At 36.1% G+C, this 23,732-nt stretch overlaps 1 protein-coding gene across 4 annotated transcripts in view; it reads left to right on the top strand.

Annotated features, from left to right (window-relative positions):
- LOC150105013 (sushi, von Willebrand factor type A, EGF and pentraxin domain-containing protein 1-like) overlaps positions 1–23,732 on the top strand; it is a 344,216-nt gene that overhangs the window by 276,071 nt on the left and 44,413 nt on the right. For 3 of the 4 annotated variants that reach the window (XM_090396105.1, XM_090396106.1, XM_090396102.1), the window contains 4 exons: positions 5,295–5,495; positions 9,590–9,817; positions 17,905–18,108; positions 22,730–22,993. In XM_090396105.1, the coding sequence (XP_090252231.1) occupies positions 5,295–5,495; positions 9,590–9,817; positions 17,905–18,108; positions 22,730–22,993 (897 nt within the window). The remainder of the gene's footprint in view (positions 1–5,294; positions 5,496–9,589; positions 9,818–17,904; positions 18,109–22,729; positions 22,994–23,732) is intronic. The other variant, XM_090396104.1, reaches the window with a different exon arrangement.

The raw sequence follows: 23,732 nt of genomic DNA, 5'->3' as shown, positions 1-23,732 counted from the left end.
TATGTAACAGACGGCATGCAAGGATTGAGGGGCTTGGATTTGGTCATCAGTGGATGTCATTATAAATGAAGTGTCAAATCACCCACCAATTGGTGAGAGTGACCATGAGGTATTACCTGGGTGGTTGCCAGCAGTGTGAGGACCTCTGTAAGAAAAAAGTTTTTTGTGGAACTACAAGGGGGGGGTGATTATGAAGAGCTCAGGAGACAGCTTGCCGATGTAGCATGGAATGAGGAGTTAGGTGAAAAAGAGATCAATGCAGCTTGGGGAATTTTCAAAAGATATCTAGTAGATGCAATGTCTAAATGTATTCAAAGGGTGAGAAGGTTAAATAAGGTAGGTGTGAGATGGATGAATAAAGAGATTAAGCATGCAATTCAGAGAAAAAGGGCATTGTGGAGGCAGCATAAGAGAAGTGGAAATAACCAATTCCATGAGGACTACAAAGACCAGGCAAGGCAGGTGACTTGGTTGGTGAGGGTAGCTAAAGAGAGGTATGAACAGCAGTTAGTTAATGAGGCCTAAAAGAATCCTAAGGAGTTCTTTCGATATGTAGCCAGCAAAAGAAAGAATGATTATGGAAGGATGATATTGATTGGAGAAAATGGTATAAAGACAGCTTTTGCAGAATGTGTGGTGGAGATACTTAATGAGGTTCATAAAGATCTTTCAATCTTGTGAATGTGACTTCGTGGAGAGATTGAGAGCAGTTGATGATGGGAAGGAGAGACTGACTGTAAGTGAGCAAGAGGTGTTTGGGGAGTTGAGTAAACTAGATGTAAATAAAGCTGTGGGACTTGATAATATATCACCGCATATTCTGAAGGATGTGCCAGGGAGTTGACACCTGCCTTGACATATTTTTTTAATACGAGTCTTGCACTTGGTCAAGTTCCTAAGGAGGGCAAGATTGTGCCACTTCATAAAGGAGGTGATAGAACTTGTTATGTTTTCTACTTCTTGTATTTATAGGTCTTAAATAGATATTTTACCTTCTTGATTGTACATATATATATACAGGGTGTTCGGGATAAATTTGACAGTTTCGTAAGGAAAAAGAAAATCTTCTTTGTATCTATTAAATTTAATGAATTGACAAAAAAACATTACAGGCAGAGTTAATTACAATACTATCAACAAGATTTACTCAAAATAACCACCATTAGCATCGATCACAGCTTCAATTCTGCTTCGGAACCTCGAACAAGCTGATGCTACAGTCTCCCTGGGAAGGGCCGCAAAAACTGTTTTAATTTTATCCATTAACTGGGCTTTTGTATTACTGGAAGTGCGATTGGTGTCTTTTTCAACTGCGCCCCATACAAAATAATCCATGGGGTTAAGGTCTGGGGAGTTTGGAGGCCAAACATTTGGACTGGTGAAGTCGTAGAAATTTTCAGACAACCATTTTTGACTTTTCCCAGAGGTGTGGCAAGGGGCCGAATCCTGCTGCCATACATACGGCCTACCATTGGCTACCCTTGTTATCCAGGGCTTGACTACAGTTAGCAACTCCACGAACAAAGCCCGAATTCCAATGCCAGGGTTCTTCAACACCTGTTCCTGCAGATTTGCGAGGAATTCTGCTGTACGAACGCAATCAGATCGTCTGCTAGGGATCTTTCTTCTTGCTACATCCTCGTAGTCACCATTGCAAGTCTCTAGTTCATGCCTGATTGTTTTTACTGTATTCAGGGAGCATTGGGCAGCAGTCGTAATATCCTTATTTTGATGGCGGGCACGAATCATCATGATACAAGTTATTCTCTTCCATGATTCAGGTGGGTTCCAGCTATCCATCCTTTCTGACATCTTGTATATGAATGAAGAAGGGTCCAAACTTTTAAATGAAGAGAAGTGTGTGTTAATACATGTAACTTACGGAAAAATATAATTAATTATAAATATGTCAAATTTATCCCGAACACCCTGTATATGCCCTATTGTTATTCAATCCCTTCTTGCTACTGCAGTCTACCTTGACTAAAACCTAACCCTTCTGTGGCCTCTTTCAATCGAATTCGTGTGCAAGTTCCGCAAACAAAGAAATTGCCCCAGACCGGAGCCAACTTTCCCTAATTGCAATTCTGGATTTAAATCCTCTTCGGAATTAAGAAAAATTTATTTGTTAAGCTGCGCCATCTTAATTCCTATAAAAGAAAAGTCTCAGAGAGTTAACACACAGACTGTCACACGATTTCAGAATCTAGTAATTAACAAACCCTTTAAATACCTTCTTCAAATGCAATCGTAACCAGTTCCCCTCGCTTCAGTTTACACAGGTTCTAATTTTAGCAAATGGTGCATTCGTTTGAGAGATCAGACAATTCTTTTTGATAAAGAATTGCCTTAGTACATGAATAAAACATGGATGTTTATTCATGTACTAAGGTACTATACAGAATATTCAAAATCACACTAAACTAAATAAGAAGTTCCTGCAGGTAATAACACTAATCTATCAGACAAGATCTAAATACAATTAGTACTTAACATTAAAAAGAACATTGGCAAATCAAGCTATCCTGTCCTTGTTCACTTATTACAGTTATACAACGAATGCCTTATTCATTCCCTAATTAATAAACTGACATACCGCAATGACTTAAAGACAATATCAGTTACAAAACCACATCCAGAGCTACAACAATTTTGCTGGAGGATAAAGTACTCAAGTCCTGTCATTTACTAACAAGTCCATTCACTTATTATATCAGCGCGATTGCTCTCTTTCTCTAGCTCAGTTCACTTTACAAAGGACATAAAAAGTTTACATTACTGACCATTGAATACGCAGGAGTTTCCTCTCAATCAATTTCTGCTGACTTTCTTCGGTAGTTTCCACGTTCTGCGACCTGTTGTCCTACATCTTGACCACCCAGTGATTATGTTCACAAATCACTCGTGTGCTGATGTGTACGAATCTCCTCTTATGGATAGGTACACGTGGTTCGACTCGAAGCTTCGGTCTTCGCTGCTTGTCTGGCTGCACCGATGTTATGCACTGACCGGACCGCTACCTAACCGCGTGGCCGTTGTTGACCATCATTCTTCCCACCCACTCGAACGACTTCTACCGGAACCTGAACGCCAAGAGGAGTAAAAAAACAAAAAGGAAGCCTAGAATTCGCACTGCCACTTGTTTTATATCATTCCATGGCTGCTCTCCCTGCTACGTCACCACTTGCTGGCGGTACCTAAGCCTTTTGCACTCCATGCCATCTTTTCTCTGTTATGTCTCCCATATGGGCATCTCGCACGCTCCTCGGACTTCACATTGAGACTGCCTGGGGATATGTCTATAAGCCGATTACACCAACGCGAACTTTGCTCTAACTTTTTTGTTCTAATGTAACCTTTACAAAATTTTGATTCTTGTCTGTTACTTACAGGACAGTTTACAATATAACACACAGAAAGATTTATTCAGAAAGTAATATTATATTATTTACAATTCCATTTACACCTATATACAAGCACCTCCCTTTGGAAATTTTTGTGTCTTAGTTAAATCCCGAATAAAATGCTTAATGATAAATTGAACCTTTCATTCCAGATTTAACAAACTCAAGCATCAAACTATAGGCCTATCGTGTGTCAGGTGTTGTAGTTAAGTTGTTGGAGAAGCTTGTGAGAACTAGGATTCAGAATTGGGTTGACAATAATGGTATTATCTTTGATGGACAGCATGGATTTACTAAAGGGAGGTCATGTTTTAGTAATCTACTTATTTATTATTGTACAATAAGGTGACTGCTTCCATGGACAGAGGAGAAGAATACACAGTAATATACTTAGATTTCACAAAAGTTTTTGATAGATTACAGCATGATAAGTTGATAGTCAAACTAGAGTGGATGGGGTTGGATATTAGATTGCTGCATTGGGTTGGAGACTGGCTATCTGATAGGTATCAATAAGTTGTGTATGAGGGAGTGATATACAGCAAAAGGAAATTTACTAGTGGTGTGCCTCAGGGGTCTATTTTAGGGCTATTGCTGTTTAACTTGTATATTAATGATATTGATGAAGATTTGGATGGAGATATTCAGTTGTTTTCTGATGATGCAAAGTTGGGACAAACCATGAAGAGTAGAGAAGATGTTGTGGCCTTACAAGAAGACATGAATAAATTGAGTGATTGGGCACAGGAATGGGGATGTGCGTTCAATGTTGCAAAATGTAAGGTTTTAAAATTTGGAAAAAAAAATGGGATGCAGAATTTATGCTTGGTGAGGATATATTGTCGGAGGTAGAGGAAATAAGAAATCTGGGGGTGATAGTGGATAAGGATCTGAAATTTAGGGGACATAGCCAAAATTGTGAAGACCACACAAAGGCTTCTGGGAATGATGTGGAGGACACTGACTTGTAGAAGTAGGGAGATTCTTGTTTCATTGTATAAAGCTTTGATTAGGTCACACATGGACTATTGTGCCCAGATTTGGTCACCTAGTTTTCAGAAGGATGAAGAGATGTTGGAGAGGGTCCAGAGCGACTGACTAAAGTAGTTTCTAACCTCTGGAATGTCGAGTATGAGGAAAGATTGAGAAGATGCAACTTGCAGAGTGTGGTGGACAGGAGGAAAGGGGGGGGGGATATGATAGAGACCTACAAGTTATTAAGGCGTTGTTATAGGATCAATGCTGGAGAGGTTCTACAGAAAATAGTGTGAGATCAGGGGTGAACCAGAGGTCATCCCTGGAAACTGTATAAAGTGGGTGTGAGTAGGGGAGTGAGAAGCAGATTTTTTTAATGCAGAGTTGTGAATGATTGGAATGCCTTGCCTGAGAGTGTGGTGTCTGCAGAGAATTTGAGTGTGTTTAAAGCACAGTATGATGAGATGTGTGTATGATAAAAGGACATCCTAGATGAGTCTTTGACTCCATTGGGTCTTGGGTAATAATAATAATAATAAAGCAGTTTATTTTGAAGTGAATTTGATTTTTTTTGTAGCAAATCCCTTAATGATGCAATTGTTACATATCATATGGAGCTAATTTTATGCAGGAATTTTTCAATTTCTATGAGAGTTTATAACTATGCTTTTGTGTATCCAGCACATCACTGCTGGTTGTAGAAAGAATGAACCTATAAATCATTACAATGCTGTTAACTAGTCAGTGTAATAATACTAACTGGTTATTCTGCATTTCACTGTGCAAAAAGCACTTTATTAAAATACCTGTAATATAATTATTCATAGGATTATAAAACCAGAGTAGCTAAAATATATTTTTAAAAATATAACTCATTATTGTTTAATTTGGTAATAGTATTTTTGTCTTATTCAGCATCAACGTGTCCTCCTCCACAACTCATCGAGCATGGCGTTGTCATGTGCACACCATTCAACAGCACGTTCCCCCCACTTAGCATATGTGAATATATCTGCAGTGATGGATTTGTTATCCCTGCTAGTCAGATGCGCCTAAAATGGATTAAGTGTCTCAAAAAGCTTTCTTGGAATGCAACATCTCCTCCTGAATGCCAGAGTAAGTGTTTATTGAATTTTTATGAAATGTAAAAGTAAAAATCAATTATTTCATTACATTTCTTATAGATTTTGATATTATGGGATTTATTTAGATCTGATAAATTGATCTTCTTGAAGGACTTCTGAGTGATGCAATCCAACTGGTTTTATTAAAAATATCTTGTACGTATTTATGAGGACAGTTTGTATCATATTCCTTCCTCTCTGAAGAAAGGATACAAATGAGTAAGGTTCTTATAGTATTGATATTGAAAATATTTTTTCATTTCATGAGAAGAGAACAAGGAGTCTTCTTTGAAAACTTAGCAATGAGCTATCATCTAATTTTTTTTTTCTCATAGCACATGTGGTGGAAGTGGAATGGGTTGCTGGTAGGATTATTGCATCAGGAACTACCCATGATGATGATGATGTCTGTGGATATGTCTAATAACTTCTTTACTTAGTAACCTTGAACAGTATTCTAGTCCAAATAGAATTTGAAAATTATGACATTTGAGATCATTGAAATGATGCACTTCATATGTGAAAGAAATATGAGATGCTTAATTCCTTGATAAGCTTATTGAGAGCGGTTGTTTTCTTGAGAGGCTTGTTTTCCTGTATTTATTATTATTATTATTATTATCACCCAAGACCACATGGAGTCAAAGACTCATCTAGGAGATCCTAATATCACACACACAGCTCATCATTATTTGAATTAATTTGAATGAATACCGCGCTTTAAACACACTCAAATTCTCTGCAGACACCACGCTCTCAGGCAAGGCATTCCAATCATTCCCAACTCTGCATGAAAAAAACCTGCTTCTCACTCCCCTACTCACTCCCTCTTTATACAGTTTCCAGGGATGACCTCTGGTTCTCCCCTGATTTCCCACTGTTTTCTGTAGGACCCCTCCAACATTGATCCTATAACAACTCCTTAATAACTTGTAGGTCTCTATCATATCTCCTTGTCTTCCTCCTATCCACCAAACTCTGTAAATTGCATCTTCTCAATCTTTCCTCATATTCGATATTCCAGAGGCCAGAAACTACCTTAGTCAGTTGCCTCTGGACCCTTTACAAATCTCTTCATCCTTCTGAAAACCAGGTGACCAAATCTGGACACAGTAGTCCATGTGTGGCCTAATCAAAGCCTTATAAAATGGAACAAGAATCTCCCTACTTCTACAAGTTGGTGTCCTCTGCATCATTCCCAGAAGTCTCTGTGCTGTCTTCACATTTTTGGCAATGTGTCCCCTAAATTTCAGATCCTTATCCACTATCATCCCAAGATCTTTTATTTCCTCCATCTTCAATTTATCCTCACCAAGCATAAATTATTTGTCCCTTCTTTGTTCCCAAAGTTTAAAATCTTACATTTTGCAACATTGGATATGCATCCCCATTCTCGTGCCCAACTCAATTTATTCAAGTCTTCTTGTAAGACCACAACATCTCTACTCTTCATGGTTCGTCCCAACTTTGCAATGAAGCTGAACTTCTGTAACAACTGTAATGAAATTGAACTACATAGAAATCAGTTTAATTTTAGTTTAATTGAGTAATTTCAGTTATTGAATAGCTGTTAATATTCCATTGCTATTAATTGAATTTTTTAACTGAATCACTATTATTTGAATTAAATTTTCTAGTAAAGGTTTTTTTTCCCTGAATTTAAAATTCATATGACACACAAAATTATCTGACCTTCATGGAGTCAAAAGACTGATCATGGAATGCTCTACCATTACACACATGGCTCATCATTCCATGTCTTAAATGCATTCATTCTCTCTCCACTCACCACACTCAAGTAGTGCATTCCAATCACTACTCTCCATACAAAAAAACCTACTCCCTCCCTCTCCTCAATGATCTTCTAATAAACTTCCAGGTCACGGATAGTCTCTTGTTCTCCACCAATCTATGAAAAACTTCTTCTGTATTAATCTGATAATAACTCCTTACCAACTTATATTTCAGTCATGTCTTTCTCCTTCTATTCTCTACACTGTGCATTCCTGAAACTTTCTTCATTCTCAACATTCTGTTGACCACAAACCACCTTTGTCAGTCATCCCCTGACCTTTTTTTATTCTTAACTGGAAACCAGTATCTCTTCATCCTTTCAAAAATCAGTTGATCTAATCTGCACAATGTAATCCATGTGTAGCTTTATATGATGGAACTGTAATCTCCTTACTACAACTTGTCAGTGTTGTCTAATCTTTGGCTTAATTAATCATGTTGTCCTCACAATTTTAGCAATGTGTTCTTTACATTTTAGATCCTAATCTACAATCATCATCAGATCTCTTATCTCCATGTTCTATAAGATATCTTACCACTTGTATATTATACATTCCGTCTTTGCTTCTAAAATTTTAAAACCTTACACTTTGCAACATTGAACTGGTCATACCACTTACTTGCTCATTCACGCAGTCTATGCACATCTTCTTGTAAAGACACATCTGCCATACTCATGTTTTTCCCAACTTTGCATCATCTGCAGACAACTGCATATCACCATTTAAAGCTTTCCCAATACCATTAATATACAAATTAAACAGCAACAGTCCCAAAACATATCCTTGGAATAAATCACAACTGACTTTCCTCTTCTAGGATGTTGATTCCCCCATATACACCATGCCTATACCTATCATCCAGCCAATTTCCAATCCAGTGCACTAATCTGTTATTTGACTCCAAGGGTGTGTTTTGACCAAAGACTGGAAGGAGGAAAGATTGAAATGATGAAAGGAGGATCTCCTATTGCTTCGGTCTGCCTCCCACTGACGAGACCTCAATAAAGGTTGAAACCGGTCTGGGTAATGGTCCTTCCCTTAATGCATAGCAGTATACATGTCCTCAAGGAGATGTGCTTTGCATTATGGGAGCTACTGAGACAAGGAGTGATGAGAGCTTGGTCCACCTTTGCTTGGAGTTGCCTGGTATTGCACTACCTTACCTCATTCCTGAAGATATTTTCAGGCACAAACTTTGTTTGCTTACACTTGGATAAAGGATTAAACTAAATTTATTATGGAAGGAGGACCTTTCGGAGCAAAGTTCCTGGGAAAAGAGGAAAGGTAGACCGTCATTTTGGAATGTAGCCCAATGTGAGACTCGGTTTCCTCATATGTACCTCCAACAGGTGTTCAGGTTACTATGAAAGCACTACATGATTAAGTTTACAGTTTTATTAATCTCTCCTATCAACAATTTTCCTTCAAATCAATCTGTTACTTGTGAGCACTCCAATATTCTCACATCTAACATTTCATGCATCTAAGGCACTTCTGATTGAATCAATCCACCTGACCTTGGTCTTCCTCTGGGTCTCTTTCCTGTCATCTTGACATCAAACACCTGCTTTGCTAACCTTTCTTAACCCAGTCTATTTACTATTACTATTATTACTATTACGGGCGACTCCAGGTGTCTTTAGACTCATCGAGTCTAAAGACAGATTTGCAGAGTCTGGTGGACAGGAGGAAGAGGGGAGATATAATAGAGACCTACAAGTTGGTAAGGGGTTGTTATAGGATCAATGGTGGAGAAGTTCCAGAGAATAGTGGGAGATCAGGGGAGAACCAGAGGTCATCCCTGGAAACTGTATAAAGAGGGTGTGAATAGGGGAGTGAGAGGCAGGTTTTTTTTTTCGTGCCGAGTTGTGAATGATTGAATGCCTTGCCTGAGAGTGTGGTGTCTGCAACAAGTAAGGAGTTTGAGTGTGTTTAAGACAAGGTATGATGAGATGTGTGTGTGTGATAAAAGGACCTCCCAGATGAGTCTTTGACTCCATGAGGTCTTGGGGTAATAATAATAATAATAATAATAATGTCACTTTATGAAATGAGTGGAAATTTTGTTTCATATCTTTATGATTCACTTTGTCTAATAATAACTCATAATTTCCATCTCTTTAAATCATTTCTGAATTTTGAAACTCAAAGGAAACTGTTAATAAAAACTGGGTCTCTGATGTTTTCTATGTATAATAATCATGTTTGTTATATTTAATTTAATTCTTATTAAGAGAAATATGTGAAACTCATTATGACCTTCTATATTAACCTCAAGTTATTTTTGTAGAAGTCATTCCTCCTCTTCCTAAACCTGAAGACTGTCAGAATCAGACTATTGTTTCCGTGATCAGTGAAGTAAAGAAACCAACCTTCCTGTCATCAGATGGCAAACTTCTCGATGTAGACTGCACTGTAGAAGGAATTCTTGAAGCAGGAATATACAATAATTATTGTAATGCTACTGATCCTGAATTAATGATTACTGCTAGCTGCAACTATACTATTTTTATTGAAGGTAAATACTTAGTTGAAATATGAAGGTTTATGCTAAGATTTATTTGCACACAGAGAATAACATTCATTTATTGGAAATTATTTGAATTGATAGTTGAGAAATTGCAGAAGTGTCTAAAACACAAATGGGATCCTCTTAAGCAATATAGTTTTTTTTAAATATCAGTACCTCACATAAGGTGAAAAACCCTACAACACATTAGTGCTGTGTGTGTGTATGTGTGTGGACTGTAGACAAGGGTCAGAAAAGAAGGAACATTGACATTTTTCTTGAACAGCTGGAGGTTGTTAGACAATGTTTCATGAAGAAGGCTATTCTAAAGAACAGGGGTAGATAGAATAAAAAGAGGAAGAGAAGCAAGTTTGGTAAATTTGCATTCAGACTATAAAAGGCTGTCTGTCAGCTGTTACTCATTACCAGAGGAAATTGAGACCAGTTTGGTGGAGTAGCATCACCACAAAGCACCTTTGGAAAAGATTGAAATATCTGTGAGATAATATCTGTTGCCTCCGTAGTGCAATTGGAAGAACAACAGCAGTTGCACCCTTCGATTAGAAAAGGCCTAAGTTCGATTCTCGTCATGATGGGAGGAGTTTTTATATGGACTTTTTCAATTGAAGGTGAGTTAGTCAATCTCATACAGAGGTAGCAGAGTTTTTTCTCCCTGAAACTCAGGTTTATCATCCTACAGACAGATCGACCCATCAGAACACATGCAATTTATAGACAACAAAATACTAGCTGTGGTGGTGGTGGTTGTGGGCAGTAGATGGTGTTAATGTAGGCGATTGGTAGTAGAGGTTCGATGTAGTAGTGGAGACGGAAAGCTGTACAGTAGGTGTCCTCCCACGATGAGTCTCAGACTCCTTGGAGGTGTCATGAATAATGATAATAATAATAATGGTTGAAGTGAGTCACTGAGGGAGAATAATCTATTCTCAAGATTTCTTTCCTCTATACACTACTGAATTGTTTAATGTGCCATCCCAAATATGTAGAATTCTAAAAATTAGCATATATTTGGAATTTGTACTGCATTCACTGCTGGATGAGTGAAAAAGTATATTGAGCAAAAAAAAATATGCCTAGTTTTTCAGGGGGGGGAGGGGAATTGAAGAAGCCTCTATTTGATACAATGCATTTACGCCAGAAAAGGCGGCTAAAAGTAAATGTTGGTCCAGAGGGATTTCATAATACACACACATAAAAATGTATAATAGTGATTTGTGCATTACTGAAGTAAAGGAGAGTGTTTTTTGCAAGAAAGAAAGACGATAAGACTGCATTTTGGTAACATTGAAAGTGAGTAGGTTATCCTTACCATTGAAGAATGGTATAGAGATTAATTTGGAATGTTTATATACTGCAGGGTTTGTTGCAAAAGGAATGGAGCATGCTGTTAGCAAAAATTGGATGGGATTATTGACAATGAGAACTCATTTATGTGGAGAAAGAGGCTGGGTATTGGAACAGATCCATGAGACAGTCTACAGTGCTGGAGAAGCTCAAAGAGAAGCATTACCTGTGGTGGATAACAGAGAGAGAAAGCTGGCTACTCACCTAGAGGATGGAAGATGATTCACTTGGAATCAGGGAAAGGAAGGAAGGATTAGCTGTACTATTCAACACTAAACATTGAAGATTAGACTTTTTTGAATAAGAGAAAATTTTAAATTGATATGGACTAATTTGTTGTTTGTGCCATCTAGTCGTTTTTGATTCTTGGTGATCTTTGTGAACAAAGGCTCTCCATCCCACAGATTATGGATATTGTCAAATATCCATTATCTGCTCTCATTCTATTATATATAACATTGATTTCCCTTTCTATAGATTTTTTTAAATGGATACTCTTGTTTCCCTTTTAATAGATGGATCCTATGAGAACCCTACTCCAGTCATCTTGAATTTGACCTTCTGACAAGACCTAAATTATCCACTGATAGTTGTTGAGGAAAACCCATTCTTTTCATTATTTCCCATGATTTCACAACATGCTGAACACAGTCAAACACTTTAGAATAGTCTATGAAACACATTACCATAGGAGTCTAAATTCTTTATACTATGATCTCTAAGGCACAAGATCTGATCTCTGGTACCTTTGCCTTTCCTAAAACCTGCTTGTTCCTTGGGCATCTCTGCCTCAGCTTTGGCCTCAATCCTATTTAGAATGATCTTCAATAAAATCTTGTTTGCATGAGATATTAAGCTAATATTTCTATAGTTCTTGCATTCCTTCATATCTCTCTTCTTATGTAGCAGTATGAAAACTAACTTCTTCCAGTCTCTAGGCCATGATCCTGTCTCCCATGTCCTTGTAATCAGTCCATGAAACACTCTTATCCTGAATAAGAGTGTTTCATGAATCCCAGTAGAATTAATTTGCCTTAATTAATTCTACTGGGATTCCGTCTGCATCTGGGACCTTATTGCTATTAAGCTGTTTAACTGCTCTTTCAACCTCATGCCTAAGAGAGGACTCCTCCAAATTTTCTTTATTCATTCTGTTGTATAGTTCCTCACAGTATTCTTTCCATCTGTTTTTGATTTCCAGTTCTTCTGTTAATAGTGCTCCATTCCTGTCTTTGATGACATTTAATATGAACTTAAACTTGTGCTTTAGGTTACGAACTAAATGAAACATCCCTTTATAATTCTGCCTCCTCATCTGGAACTCTATTTCTTCACATTTATTAGTATAAAACTTTACTTTCCTGCCTGATGGTTCTTCTGACTTCTCTATGTAATCTCTTATATTCTTCAGTCCCTGTGCAGCTTTGTTTTTCCAACTGCCTTCTTTTGACCAAATCCCATGTTGAATCTGATATATATATATATATATATAGGTCTCTTAGCCTTCTTATTTGGCTGAGGAGGAAAATTGAAAATTGAGTTCATCATGCTAGACCTCCCTGATTTTCTGGTCCTCCCAAAATTCATTAAAAAAAAATGTTCCTTTAAGACTTATTGTGAATAATATAGGTTGTCTGACCTATATGCTCTCGAAACATCTGTCAGATCTTCTCTCTGCATTTACAGAACATTCTTCTTTGTTAAAAATTCAGAAGATTTCAAGAATAAATATCAGAATTATCTTTACAATTTACAGATCTTTTAATCATTTTTGATGTAGCTTCACAAACATCCCACTGGCTGACACAATAGAATTATTATGCAGTGATTTTCCTCCTGAATTGTAAAATGTAATTGTAAAATTATTCAAATTTGTCATAATTTCAGGCTACTTTTGTTGTCAAAACAAACTTTATAAACAGATAGAAGGAGCTGTAGTGTCTTCTATTTCCACTAATCTAGCAAATTATTTTATGGAATGATTCGAACAACATACGTTGACCATTTTTTCTCCTTAGCCATCTATTTAGAGATATGTTGATGATCGTTTTGCTGTATGGAACTCTTCCTTGTCTGAACTTCATGAATTTCTTGGGAAAATTAATTCAGTAACCCAAGAATTAAAATTACACTTGAAGGAGAAGATAACAATTGTCCACCTTTTCTAGATGTTCTCATTTTGTATCAACCTAATGTCAGTCTACAATTCTTAGTATACAGAAAACAAATTTATACTAATAAATACAATAATGCTGCTTCACCATCACCCTTGTCAGAAATATTATTAACATCTGACCTCCATGGAATCAGAGACTCGTTGTGGGAGGTACACACTATTGCACACGATGTTCATCTAACCATGCTTTAAACTGATTCAATATGTCTACATTCACAACACACTCAGGCAATGCATTCCATTCAACCACTCTCCATGCAAAGAATCTGCTTCTCACTTCTCTGCTCACACCCTTCTTATACAGTTTCCCAGTGATGGCCTCTTGTTCTATCCCCTCTTGCATTCTATGAAAAATCTCTTCCATATCAACTTGATAACAACCCCTGACTAGCTTATATGTCTCAATCATATCCCTCCTATTCATGAGGCTCTGCAACTTAACATTCTCTCAGTCTATCCTCATACTCCACATTGGAAAGACCACTGACCGCCTTTGTGAATCTTCTCTGGACCCTTTCCAACATATCCTTCTCATCATGAAAACCGAGCGATCAACTTTGTGCATAATAATCCATATGAGGTCTGATCAAGGCCTTATACAATGGCATCATAACCTCTATTTCTGCATGTCAGGGTCCTTTGTATCATTACCATTATCTGATGTGACATCTTCACAACTTGTGCAATATGGTCCCTTGAATTTCAGGTCCTTGTCCACCATCACTCTTAAATCTCTCATCTCCTCTACTTCCTTTAAAGTTTCTCCACCAAATATATACTTTGCATCCCATTGTTGCTTATCAAATCTCAAAACCTTACACTTTGCAACATTGACCTGACAATTCCATTTACTTGCCCATTCATGCAATTTATTCAAGTACTCTTGTAAGGCCATAACATCTGCAAACAGCTGCACATCACCAGTTAAACCCTTCCCAATATCATTAACAGGGCGGTTTGTGCATTGGCACTGCAGAACTGCAGCACCCCCAATTTTTCTCGATATATAAATATATTTATTAATTTATTTATATTTGCTTGTAAACAATCCTATAAATTCTCTTATTTTGTATAAAAAATAATAAAAATCCATCTTGTAGCACTTAGAAGGACGAAGGATGCTAGCAGCACTGTGTTTACCACAGTGTCATTATTGCTATGTGCGCAAGCATATGCACGTCATAGTGAGATGCAAGCTATTAGCATAATACGGCACTGTCTGGCATGCAGTTCTACTGTTGTTTATATGCAGTTTGTGCCAGTAGTAGTGTTCATAGTGCTTATCGTGTTTACAGAGTAAACACAATATATCCCATGATCAACAAAGAAAAGCTTGAAACTGAACTTCGAGTATTCTACAGTAGACTGGACATGCATGATTATTGTAAATTAATCGACTTGTTAAAATTTATAATAGAAAATAATTTAGATTGTGTTCTTAGTGAAATTACTGTATTGATAAAAATTCTCTTGACAATTCCTATGACTACATCAGAGCCTGAACACTGTTTTTCAATATTAAAGAGAATAAATGTACTTGAAAGGTTAAGTGCACTTGCGATGATTTCAACGGAGAAAAAATTCTTCAACAGTCACACAAACATCAAGGGAAAAGTTATTGACCTTTTTGCTCAAAACAAAACAAGAAAAATGGATTTTATTTTTAAGTAATTTTGAATTATACTAAACTGTATAATTTTATCGATAATAAACAATATTTTTTCATGAAACAAAACAAGAAGAATATATTTTATTTTTAAGTAATTTTGAATTATACCCAACTGTATAAATTTTATCGATAATAAACAATATTTTTTCATGTTTAATTTTTTTAAATTTTTACTATAATTTTGATATTTTATCCAAACATATATACACTGTACTTACAGTGTGTATGTATATTTCGAAAGTTGCATAACCCCACGATTTAACCCCACGAGCCACCACTGTTCATTAACATTCAAATTGAACAACAATGGCCTCAAAACTGACCCCTGCAGCACACCACTAGTGTCCTTTCTCTTTCGGGATACCGCACTCCCATATACAACTTTCTGATACCTATCCGACAGCCAGTCACTGATCCAACTCAGAGGTCTGTTATCCAGTCCCATCTGTTTCAGTTTGTTTAACAGCTTGTCATGTGGCATTCTATCAAAAGCTTTTGCAAAATCCAAGTACACCACTCTATATGTATCTCCCCTGTCCAAGGTATTTGTCACCTTGTTATAGTACATAAGTAAGTTAGTGAAACATGATCTTTCCTTAACAAACCTATGCTGATAACTATAGAGAATACTGCTGTTATCAACCCATTTATGTATCCTACCTTTCTCAATTTTTCCAGTACCTTCACTACAACTCCAGATATACAGACTGGCCTATAATTTGAAGCTACAGCCTTATCACCGCCTTTATGCAGTGGAACAATTTTACCCTCCTTCCACTCTCTTGGAACTTGTGCTGTTGCAAGACTTTTATTAAACCGGCATGCCAATGCTACTGCCATTTCCCTGGAACATTCCCTTAAGATGTGTGGTGATATGTCATCAAATCCTATTGACATCAAGTTGATTTATTTCCTCAGATACCTCCTGCTCACTCACAATTAAGCTTTCCTCTTCTATGTCCTCTACACTTAAGTTCCTCATGATAAGGATGAAACTCCCTTATAAATTGATCATTGAATATCTCAACAATGTTTTCTGCAGCAGTTACCATTCTATCACTTTCTTCCATTAACATCATCTTACCATGATCATTCTTCCTTCTACTTGCTGCATATCTAAAAAGCTCTCTAGGGTGTTTTTTTACCTGATTTGCCAATTTCTGCTCATACTCTACTTTTGTTTTCCTTACTGAGTCACTCTCCTGGCTTGTTCTTTATACTCTTCAAGTAACTGATTATTACCATTATTAATCTTGTACTTCCTCCAAAGTACCTTCTTTTTCCAGATTTCATGCTTAAGTTCCACATTCATCCATTTTACATCTACTCAGTGGTGTAACTAGAGCTTTTGCCACCAGGGTCAGTCCCTGAGTTTGCCCCCTCTCAATACACACCAAAAATACTACAAAAAATCAAAATGACGTATAGGGAATTAAACTAAAACACTTTATTTTTGAAGTAAAACTTTAATTTTAACATTAAAGTTAAAATTAAATCTTGCTTTTCTGTTAGCCAAATTGTCAACACTGGCGAAGTCTATTTCATAGTAATGTAGGTAATTCTTAATCAGTTTTATTTAGAAAAACTCTCACAACTAGCAACACTTACAGCAATTGTGAGGTTTGCAGTAGTATTACAATATTTGGAACTGAGTTCTCGAGACTGTATTTTAGAATTAACTGCAAAAGTTCGAAAAGGTTTAAAGTGCTGTCTGGGGCTGACCGCCACCTCTGCATCTACCTACCTTATTCAGCCTTTTGGCCTTCAGAATACATTCACACATTGATGCTGTACTTCTATACTTTGTCAGTTCATATGCATCATTTATTTTCTTGCTGCAACTCCTTGTTTCATGTTATAGCTCCAAGCTGTCTCCTAAGCTTGTCATAATCACCAGCCTTATAATTTCATATATATCCTTTCTTAACAAGTCTGCATATGACCACAACACAGGTGATCACTTTATGGTCACTTTCACCAACTGGAGGAAAGTGTGAAACCACTCTCATATCCTCTGATGAAATGATCAGATATAGAACTATTGATCTTCATGTGCCTTCCTTTACATGCTGCCCTGAGATTCATTTTCCTTATTCCCAAATGCTATCTCTTCATTCCAATCTATACCGCCATAATTAAAATCACCCATAATAATTACTCTTCCTATGTTCACTAATCCAAGTCGTTTATAAGTAAAGCAGTCATACATATAGCTAGCACATTTGCTTTGTGCAGTCCATTTCATATCACTTGTAAATGATTATTGGTATAGAAAAGATCTGATGTACTTCTCAAATGTAATTGCAGAATGCAGCATTGTATATCCTGATACAGGGCTTTCCAAAGCACTGCCTGCGGGCTGCATGTGGCCTGCAGTGCGATTTTGTGCAGCCCACCTGTGGGTTTTGATTTTCATGAGCAAAAAAATAAAACAGTTTGAATCGAATGCGTATTAGATATTTTAATTCTATCACTAATCAATAATCTCGATGTTGATAATTTTATTTGGTGTTTTTACATCACTATATACCCAAGTGTTTTTCAAATATTAAATGTGTCAAAGAAGCATTCTTACACTGTTTTGTTCCAATGCGCATGCTGCGGGCACGTGAGCGTGTGATTAGTGTGTAATTAGTGTTGTTCGTTTGTTCAGCTTTCAAGGTTGTGTTGCTGCTACTCACCAAATTACTAGATATGCATTGTGATGCGACCCTTGGCTAAATTTTTTTTTCTAATGCAGCCCTCGGATTACCTAAGGTTGGATAGCCCTGTCCTAATATATTACTTTCATGTAATTTATATTTTTAATAATACAATTTAATTTAATTTAATTACTGAATTTAATTCAGTAATTCTTCTGACTAATGTCGTCATTATTATGACTAGTTCCAAAGTGTGATATTCCACCATTCATTGAAAATGGAGATATCAGTTGCCTCCGAGAAAATTCTGGAACATTTCCGGTCTCCACCATCTGTGAATATGTTTGCCATGATGGATTTGTGATTCCCACAAGTCAGCTTGGTTTTGTCACCAGAGAATGCTTGTCAACTCTCAAATGGAATACTAGCATAACTCCTAGCTGTCTAAGTAAGTGATATTTCAGAAGTATTTTAAAATTATAAATATTTATATAAGAGAGTGATTCAGAAGCTTATGAAATTTTGATATTGCTTTAAATAAATATTTCATAAAATTACAGATGAAAAACATTATATTATTGAATGAAATATGGCATTATCACTCATTAAACAGAACATGGTCTCAATTCGATCCATCTCTTTATGATACCATTGAAGTCTCATTTATGCAACAAGTGTTATCATTTGAATCAGCAGGTGCAAGGTCTGGCCAGTATACCATATAAACTCTGCTGTGTGACTTTGGCACTGGTTCTGACCACAGGTTAGCAATGTTCATGACCTGGTTGTTCAACAGTTTCAGCACATATGTGATTCCTAATTAGTAGAGCAAGATATAAGGATAGAGCTAGGACTGCAACAACAAATTTATTATTATTATTATTATCCTAAGACACCATGGAGTCAAAAACTCATCTAGGAGGTCCCTTTGTCATACACACAGCTCATCATACCTTGCCTTGAACACATTCAAATTCTCTGCAAAAACCACACTCTCGGACAAGGCATTCCAATCATTCACAACTCTGCATACAAAAAAACCTACTTCTCATTCCCTTTTTCACACCCTCCTTATACAACTTCCAGGGATGATTCTCCCTGGAAGCTCTATAAGGTTGTTCTTCCCTGATCTCCCACCATTTTATGAAAAATCTCTTCAGTATTAATTTTACTGGAATTCCTTACTAACTTGTACATCTCTATCATATCACCCCTCTTCTTCCTATCCACTAGACTCTGCAAATTGCAGAGTCTAGTGATACCATAAATTTTGACTGCTCAGCTTGAACAAGAAAAAAAGCATTAAATAAGTGATTTTTTTTTTTTTTTTTCAAAAGAACAGGTCCTTTAATTCAATTTAACTATAATTAGTTATAGTTAAATTGAATAAATTTAACTATAATCGCTGCCACTAGTATTTTCACAGACAATCACAAACATCCATGGCGGGATTCTTTGGCTGGAAAGCAGATATGCTGACTACTCAGCCAACCAGGCTGGCATATAATGATTCTTCTTGTAATGACAGGAATCAAACTTTGGCCTTTTCCAATCAATGTACTGTCGTTCTTCCAATTACGCTATGGAAGCTGTCTCATTCTGTTAGTATGAAATCCAGAATTCTCAAATCTCTGTTTGCTTCATATTCGCTTATTTAAATTTCTTTCTCAAAAACTCCAGAAATTCACTCATTATCTGTGATTTTCTGCAATTATTAGCATGACTCCTCAGTTTATCATCCATTCTTTTTATTGTGATGGCATTTTTGGTCAGTCGTGTTTTGCTAACACCAGTAACTTTGAATAAATTGAATCTACTGAGACCATAAATTCGCCAGTCTTCTCGTTCACTTTGGACTCAATAGTATGCCACAGGCTTCTTATAAATCTGTTGATTATGATCAGGCAGTTAATCCTATCTGTATTGTTTGTTATGTGTTTAAATTGCATGTTTCGCTGGTTTGCCTGTTTCACGGGTTGAAAAATTAGTTTCAAAGAAGAAAAACTATGCTACCTCTGTGTGAGGCTGGCTAACTTACCTTCAGTTGGTAAGCCATTATCCATTTCTCCACCTCTGCATTATACTTTTCTGAGCATATACTTCCACATTTGTTCAAAGTAACTCATCCCTTGTATATTTATATCTCCCTTCAAAATATTCTAAACAATCCACGAACTAAGCCTGTCTTCCCATACATTCATGTGTTTCATTCCCTTATATTCATCATTTCATTTCACATTTTCTCATGTGTTCCCATGCATTCATCATTTCATTTATAATTTCTGGTTTTCTCTCAAGATTATATGAAGGTGGTATAAAACGTTCTTGGCCTCGACCATAGATGGCAACACTATCGGCAAGATTTCTTTTCTAAGTTGGTACATCTTATTCATAAGCATCCAGGTGAAATTGCAAGTCATTCTATCAAGAAGTTTGTTTTATACAGCTGATTGAAGCAAAAGTGTTGTCTGTATCCCTTGAAATGGATAAAATTGAGTATCGTGTGGTTATAAAATTCTTTGTAAAAGAACGTTTAATTCCAAAAGAAATCCATTCGAAGTTCATAAACGTTTATGGGCACTCGTCTTCATTTTCAACAATAAAGAAATAAGCTGCTGAGTTTAAAGTGGCCATACCAGCCTTGCAGATGATGACGTGAAGGACGTCCAAAAAGTGTAACGACACCAGAAATCGTTGATCGAGTGCACAATATGGTATTGGATGACCGGCGAGTCTAAGATAGGTGAAATTGCTGAGACTCTAGGCATTTCAAAATAACATGCATAATATATTTTGCATGAGGAATTGCAAATGAAAAAGCTTTGCGCAAGATGGGTGCCATGCTTGCTCACAGCAGATCAAAAATGCACTCACATGAAAGTCTCTGAACATTTGGAGCATTTTAACAAGAATAAAACTGATTTTGTGCATCAATTTTTTACTATGGATGAGACTTGAATTCACTATTACACACCAGAATCCAAACAGTGGAGAAGCCAGTTGTTTAGTGCCAAAGAAGACAAAGTCAGTTCTATCAGCAGGAAAGGTCGTGGCATCAGTGTTTTGGGATGCTAAAGGCATTTTGTTTATTAATTATCTTGAAAAGGGTAACAGAAGAATATTATTCCAATCTTTTAACCAGACTAGATGAAAAAATTCATGAGAAAAGATCCGGTTTGCAGAAGAAAAAAATCATCTTTCATCAGGACAATGCAGCTGCCTACAAAGGTGTTTTGGCAATGGGAAAATTAAGGGATCTGCATTATGAATTGTTGGAACATCCACCCTATTCCCCAGATTCGGCTCCCTCTGACTTCTATCTCTTCCCAAAACTAAAACTCTTCCTCGCTGGTCAGCGTTTTTCTTCGAATCAAGAGGTGATTGCAGCTGTAGAGGTATTTTGCAGATCTTACTGAGAACCACTACAGGGACGGAATAATGGACGAGATAAAAAAAATTTTTTTTTTTTTGCTTGGAATAGTAATTTACTTGGTGAGGCAGTAAATTTATTATCTTACCAGGTAAATTATCATGGTTAGGCTACTTGAATAAGTAGCCTAAAGAATTAAAACAAGAATATAATTTATTGTCAAGTATTATTGTTATTATTATATAAGGGCAACTTGATGGAGTCCTTAGACTCATCAAGGAAGGCCCTAAACATTATGCTAAACATTATTGAACATTCACGCAATATCTAATCATACTTTACTTTGAACTCATTCACAGGCATGGCACCAACAACTGACTTGCAACCCATTCCACTCATTCATCAGAAAGAACTATGGTCTATCCCTGGATGTTTTTTAAGATTCTGGTGAAGAGGGGGTGTGAGGAGTAGATTTTTTACAGGAGAAGTGTAAGTGAACAGAACACATTACTGAAATATGTTGTTAATGCGGGGAATGTTAAGGATTTTAAGATTCAGTATGATAGATATGTTGTCAGTTGAATGAATCTCCCGCAATGAGCCTGCGGACTCTATTGAGGATGTAATAATACAACAATCCCTTCAGCAATTTGTATGTCCCAATCATTATCACCCCCCCTTTTTTTCTGCTTAATTTCTGATATCAGCCTCTGTATTATGACAGGCAACAAATTACAGACCAATATCTTGGGAGTGGTGATTAAGGCATTGAAAAAGTTGGTAAGAATTCAGGAATAGTGGACACGAATGATACTCTGGGGAGAAGATAGGGGACATCATGGTGCTGTGGATAAGACTGATATGGATAAGTGTGTAATTGATGGACACATCAGAGTAGTATATTCTTCCTAAAAGAAAATTAGGAAGAATGATGTCATAGAAACAAGTTATTAAAGAGTTTTAGTAGAATTGATGGGTCTTTTTCTCAATACATGGCATGAAGGAAAGAAGAGAACAAGGGGTCAACCCTGGAAATTATGTATGGTTACAAAGGGTATGAGTGCTAGTTTTTTAGCTTAGAGTGAATAGATTGCTAGGGTCAGTTGTGAATGCTTCATTAGTGAATAAATTGAAATGTATAGCTATTATGTGAATAATGGTTAGCACAGACCTTCTGTTGATGAGTCTCTGAATTCACTGAGATGCCCAAGAAAATATTTTTATTCTCATAAAAATAAGATCAGCATTTTAACTTGATCACTTATTGTTTTATTTTTAATAGTTTATATGTTGAATTAAAATATTTAACTATTTAATTTTGAAAGTTATTTCATTGCACATAAGGTTTGTTTGCACAAACTCGACTAACCTGCTTGCTCACAAAAGTATCTATGTTTACTAATTTCCTTAGAAACTACATTAAATTTTGTGTTAAATCACTTCATATAATATGTAAAGATTTATATTCATTTAAACATTTACATTCATATTTAAAGATGAGCCTGATATGCAGAATTTTTGGACAGAAGAATGTTTCAAGTCTCTAATAAATTTAAAATGCTTTTTTGCTGTTACTTCATGTTGAACTAGGCTTGGTAAAAAAATTGTTAAAATTGTGTAAAATATTTGAAGTAATGAGATTTTATTTATCTAACAATTTCATATTTAGTGGGAAATTTATTTTCTTTTTCCTTAACAGAAAAAATTTCTCCTATGCCATCAGAGTCTTCATGTCTTGATCAGATAATTGAAACTGATGATCCATCAGCATTTGCACTTGAGATTCCATTGTTTTATACATCTAACAGACAACTTACTGAAGTTTTTTGTTTTAATGCTACTGAAAAAGCATTTGGGATGTACAATATTACATGCAAAGCATGGGATCCAGAATTAAGGACAAATGGATCATGCAGTTATCATATTTTATTTGTGGATAACCGAAAAGGTGGTGAAAGCAAGCGTAAGATATAATTATAAATAGCATCTCTAGTAGTTAATGTTAAAATTAGGAATAATTGGAACTAAAATTTCTTAAAAACTTCAAAAAAATTTTCAATCATGCTTGTAGAATGATCTCTTAAAGCCATAATGTTTACTTCATTTACTTAATATATTACATTTGCAATCCATTGATCTGTGATTATATAAATCCAACTTTTATTTGGAATCCAAAAGTCTACCATAAAATCATAGCAGCTCTGTGATGCCATTCATAAAATATTTACAACTTTATCTGTGGTTTGTCTTTATACTGCATCAACGACATGATCTCTAAAAGCATATTTTCCTGTATTTTGAGTAAGGATTTCACTAGCCTAATATTGCTGTTGTGGAACTTTTTAGTTCGTCTCTGAAACCAGGCAGAAATATAGAATAATTACAACATCAAGAATTAAATCATTTTATAAACTTTCTCTTTGAAAAAAAAAAGCCTTGTGCTAGAAGAATTAAGCATAATATATTGCACTCAGTATCTAACAGTCCTTTATAAACAAATAAAATGCTTCGGTTTTGAATGCGCATAAAAGTGTGCACATTATTCTAGCTTGAGGCTTTCAGTTAAAAATGGAATTAATGTTTTAGCATTAATTGGATTGGAGATTGGCTGTCTGATAGGTATCAGCAGGTTGTGTATGGGGGAGTGATATCCCACAGGGGTCTGTTTTGGAGCCATTGTTTAATTTGTATTTAAATGACAT

The sequence above is a fragment of the Typopeltis vanoorti genome, chromosome 7, assembly GCF_054136105.1.
Source record: "Typopeltis vanoorti isolate ZY-2024b chromosome 7, IOZ_Tvanoo_1.0, whole genome shotgun sequence".
NCBI classification, from domain to species: Eukaryota; Metazoa; Arthropoda; class Arachnida; order Uropygi; family Thelyphonidae; genus Typopeltis; species Typopeltis vanoorti.
The sequence above is the reverse complement of the archived record's forward strand: the minus strand, read 5'-3'. Positions and strand labels throughout refer to the sequence as shown.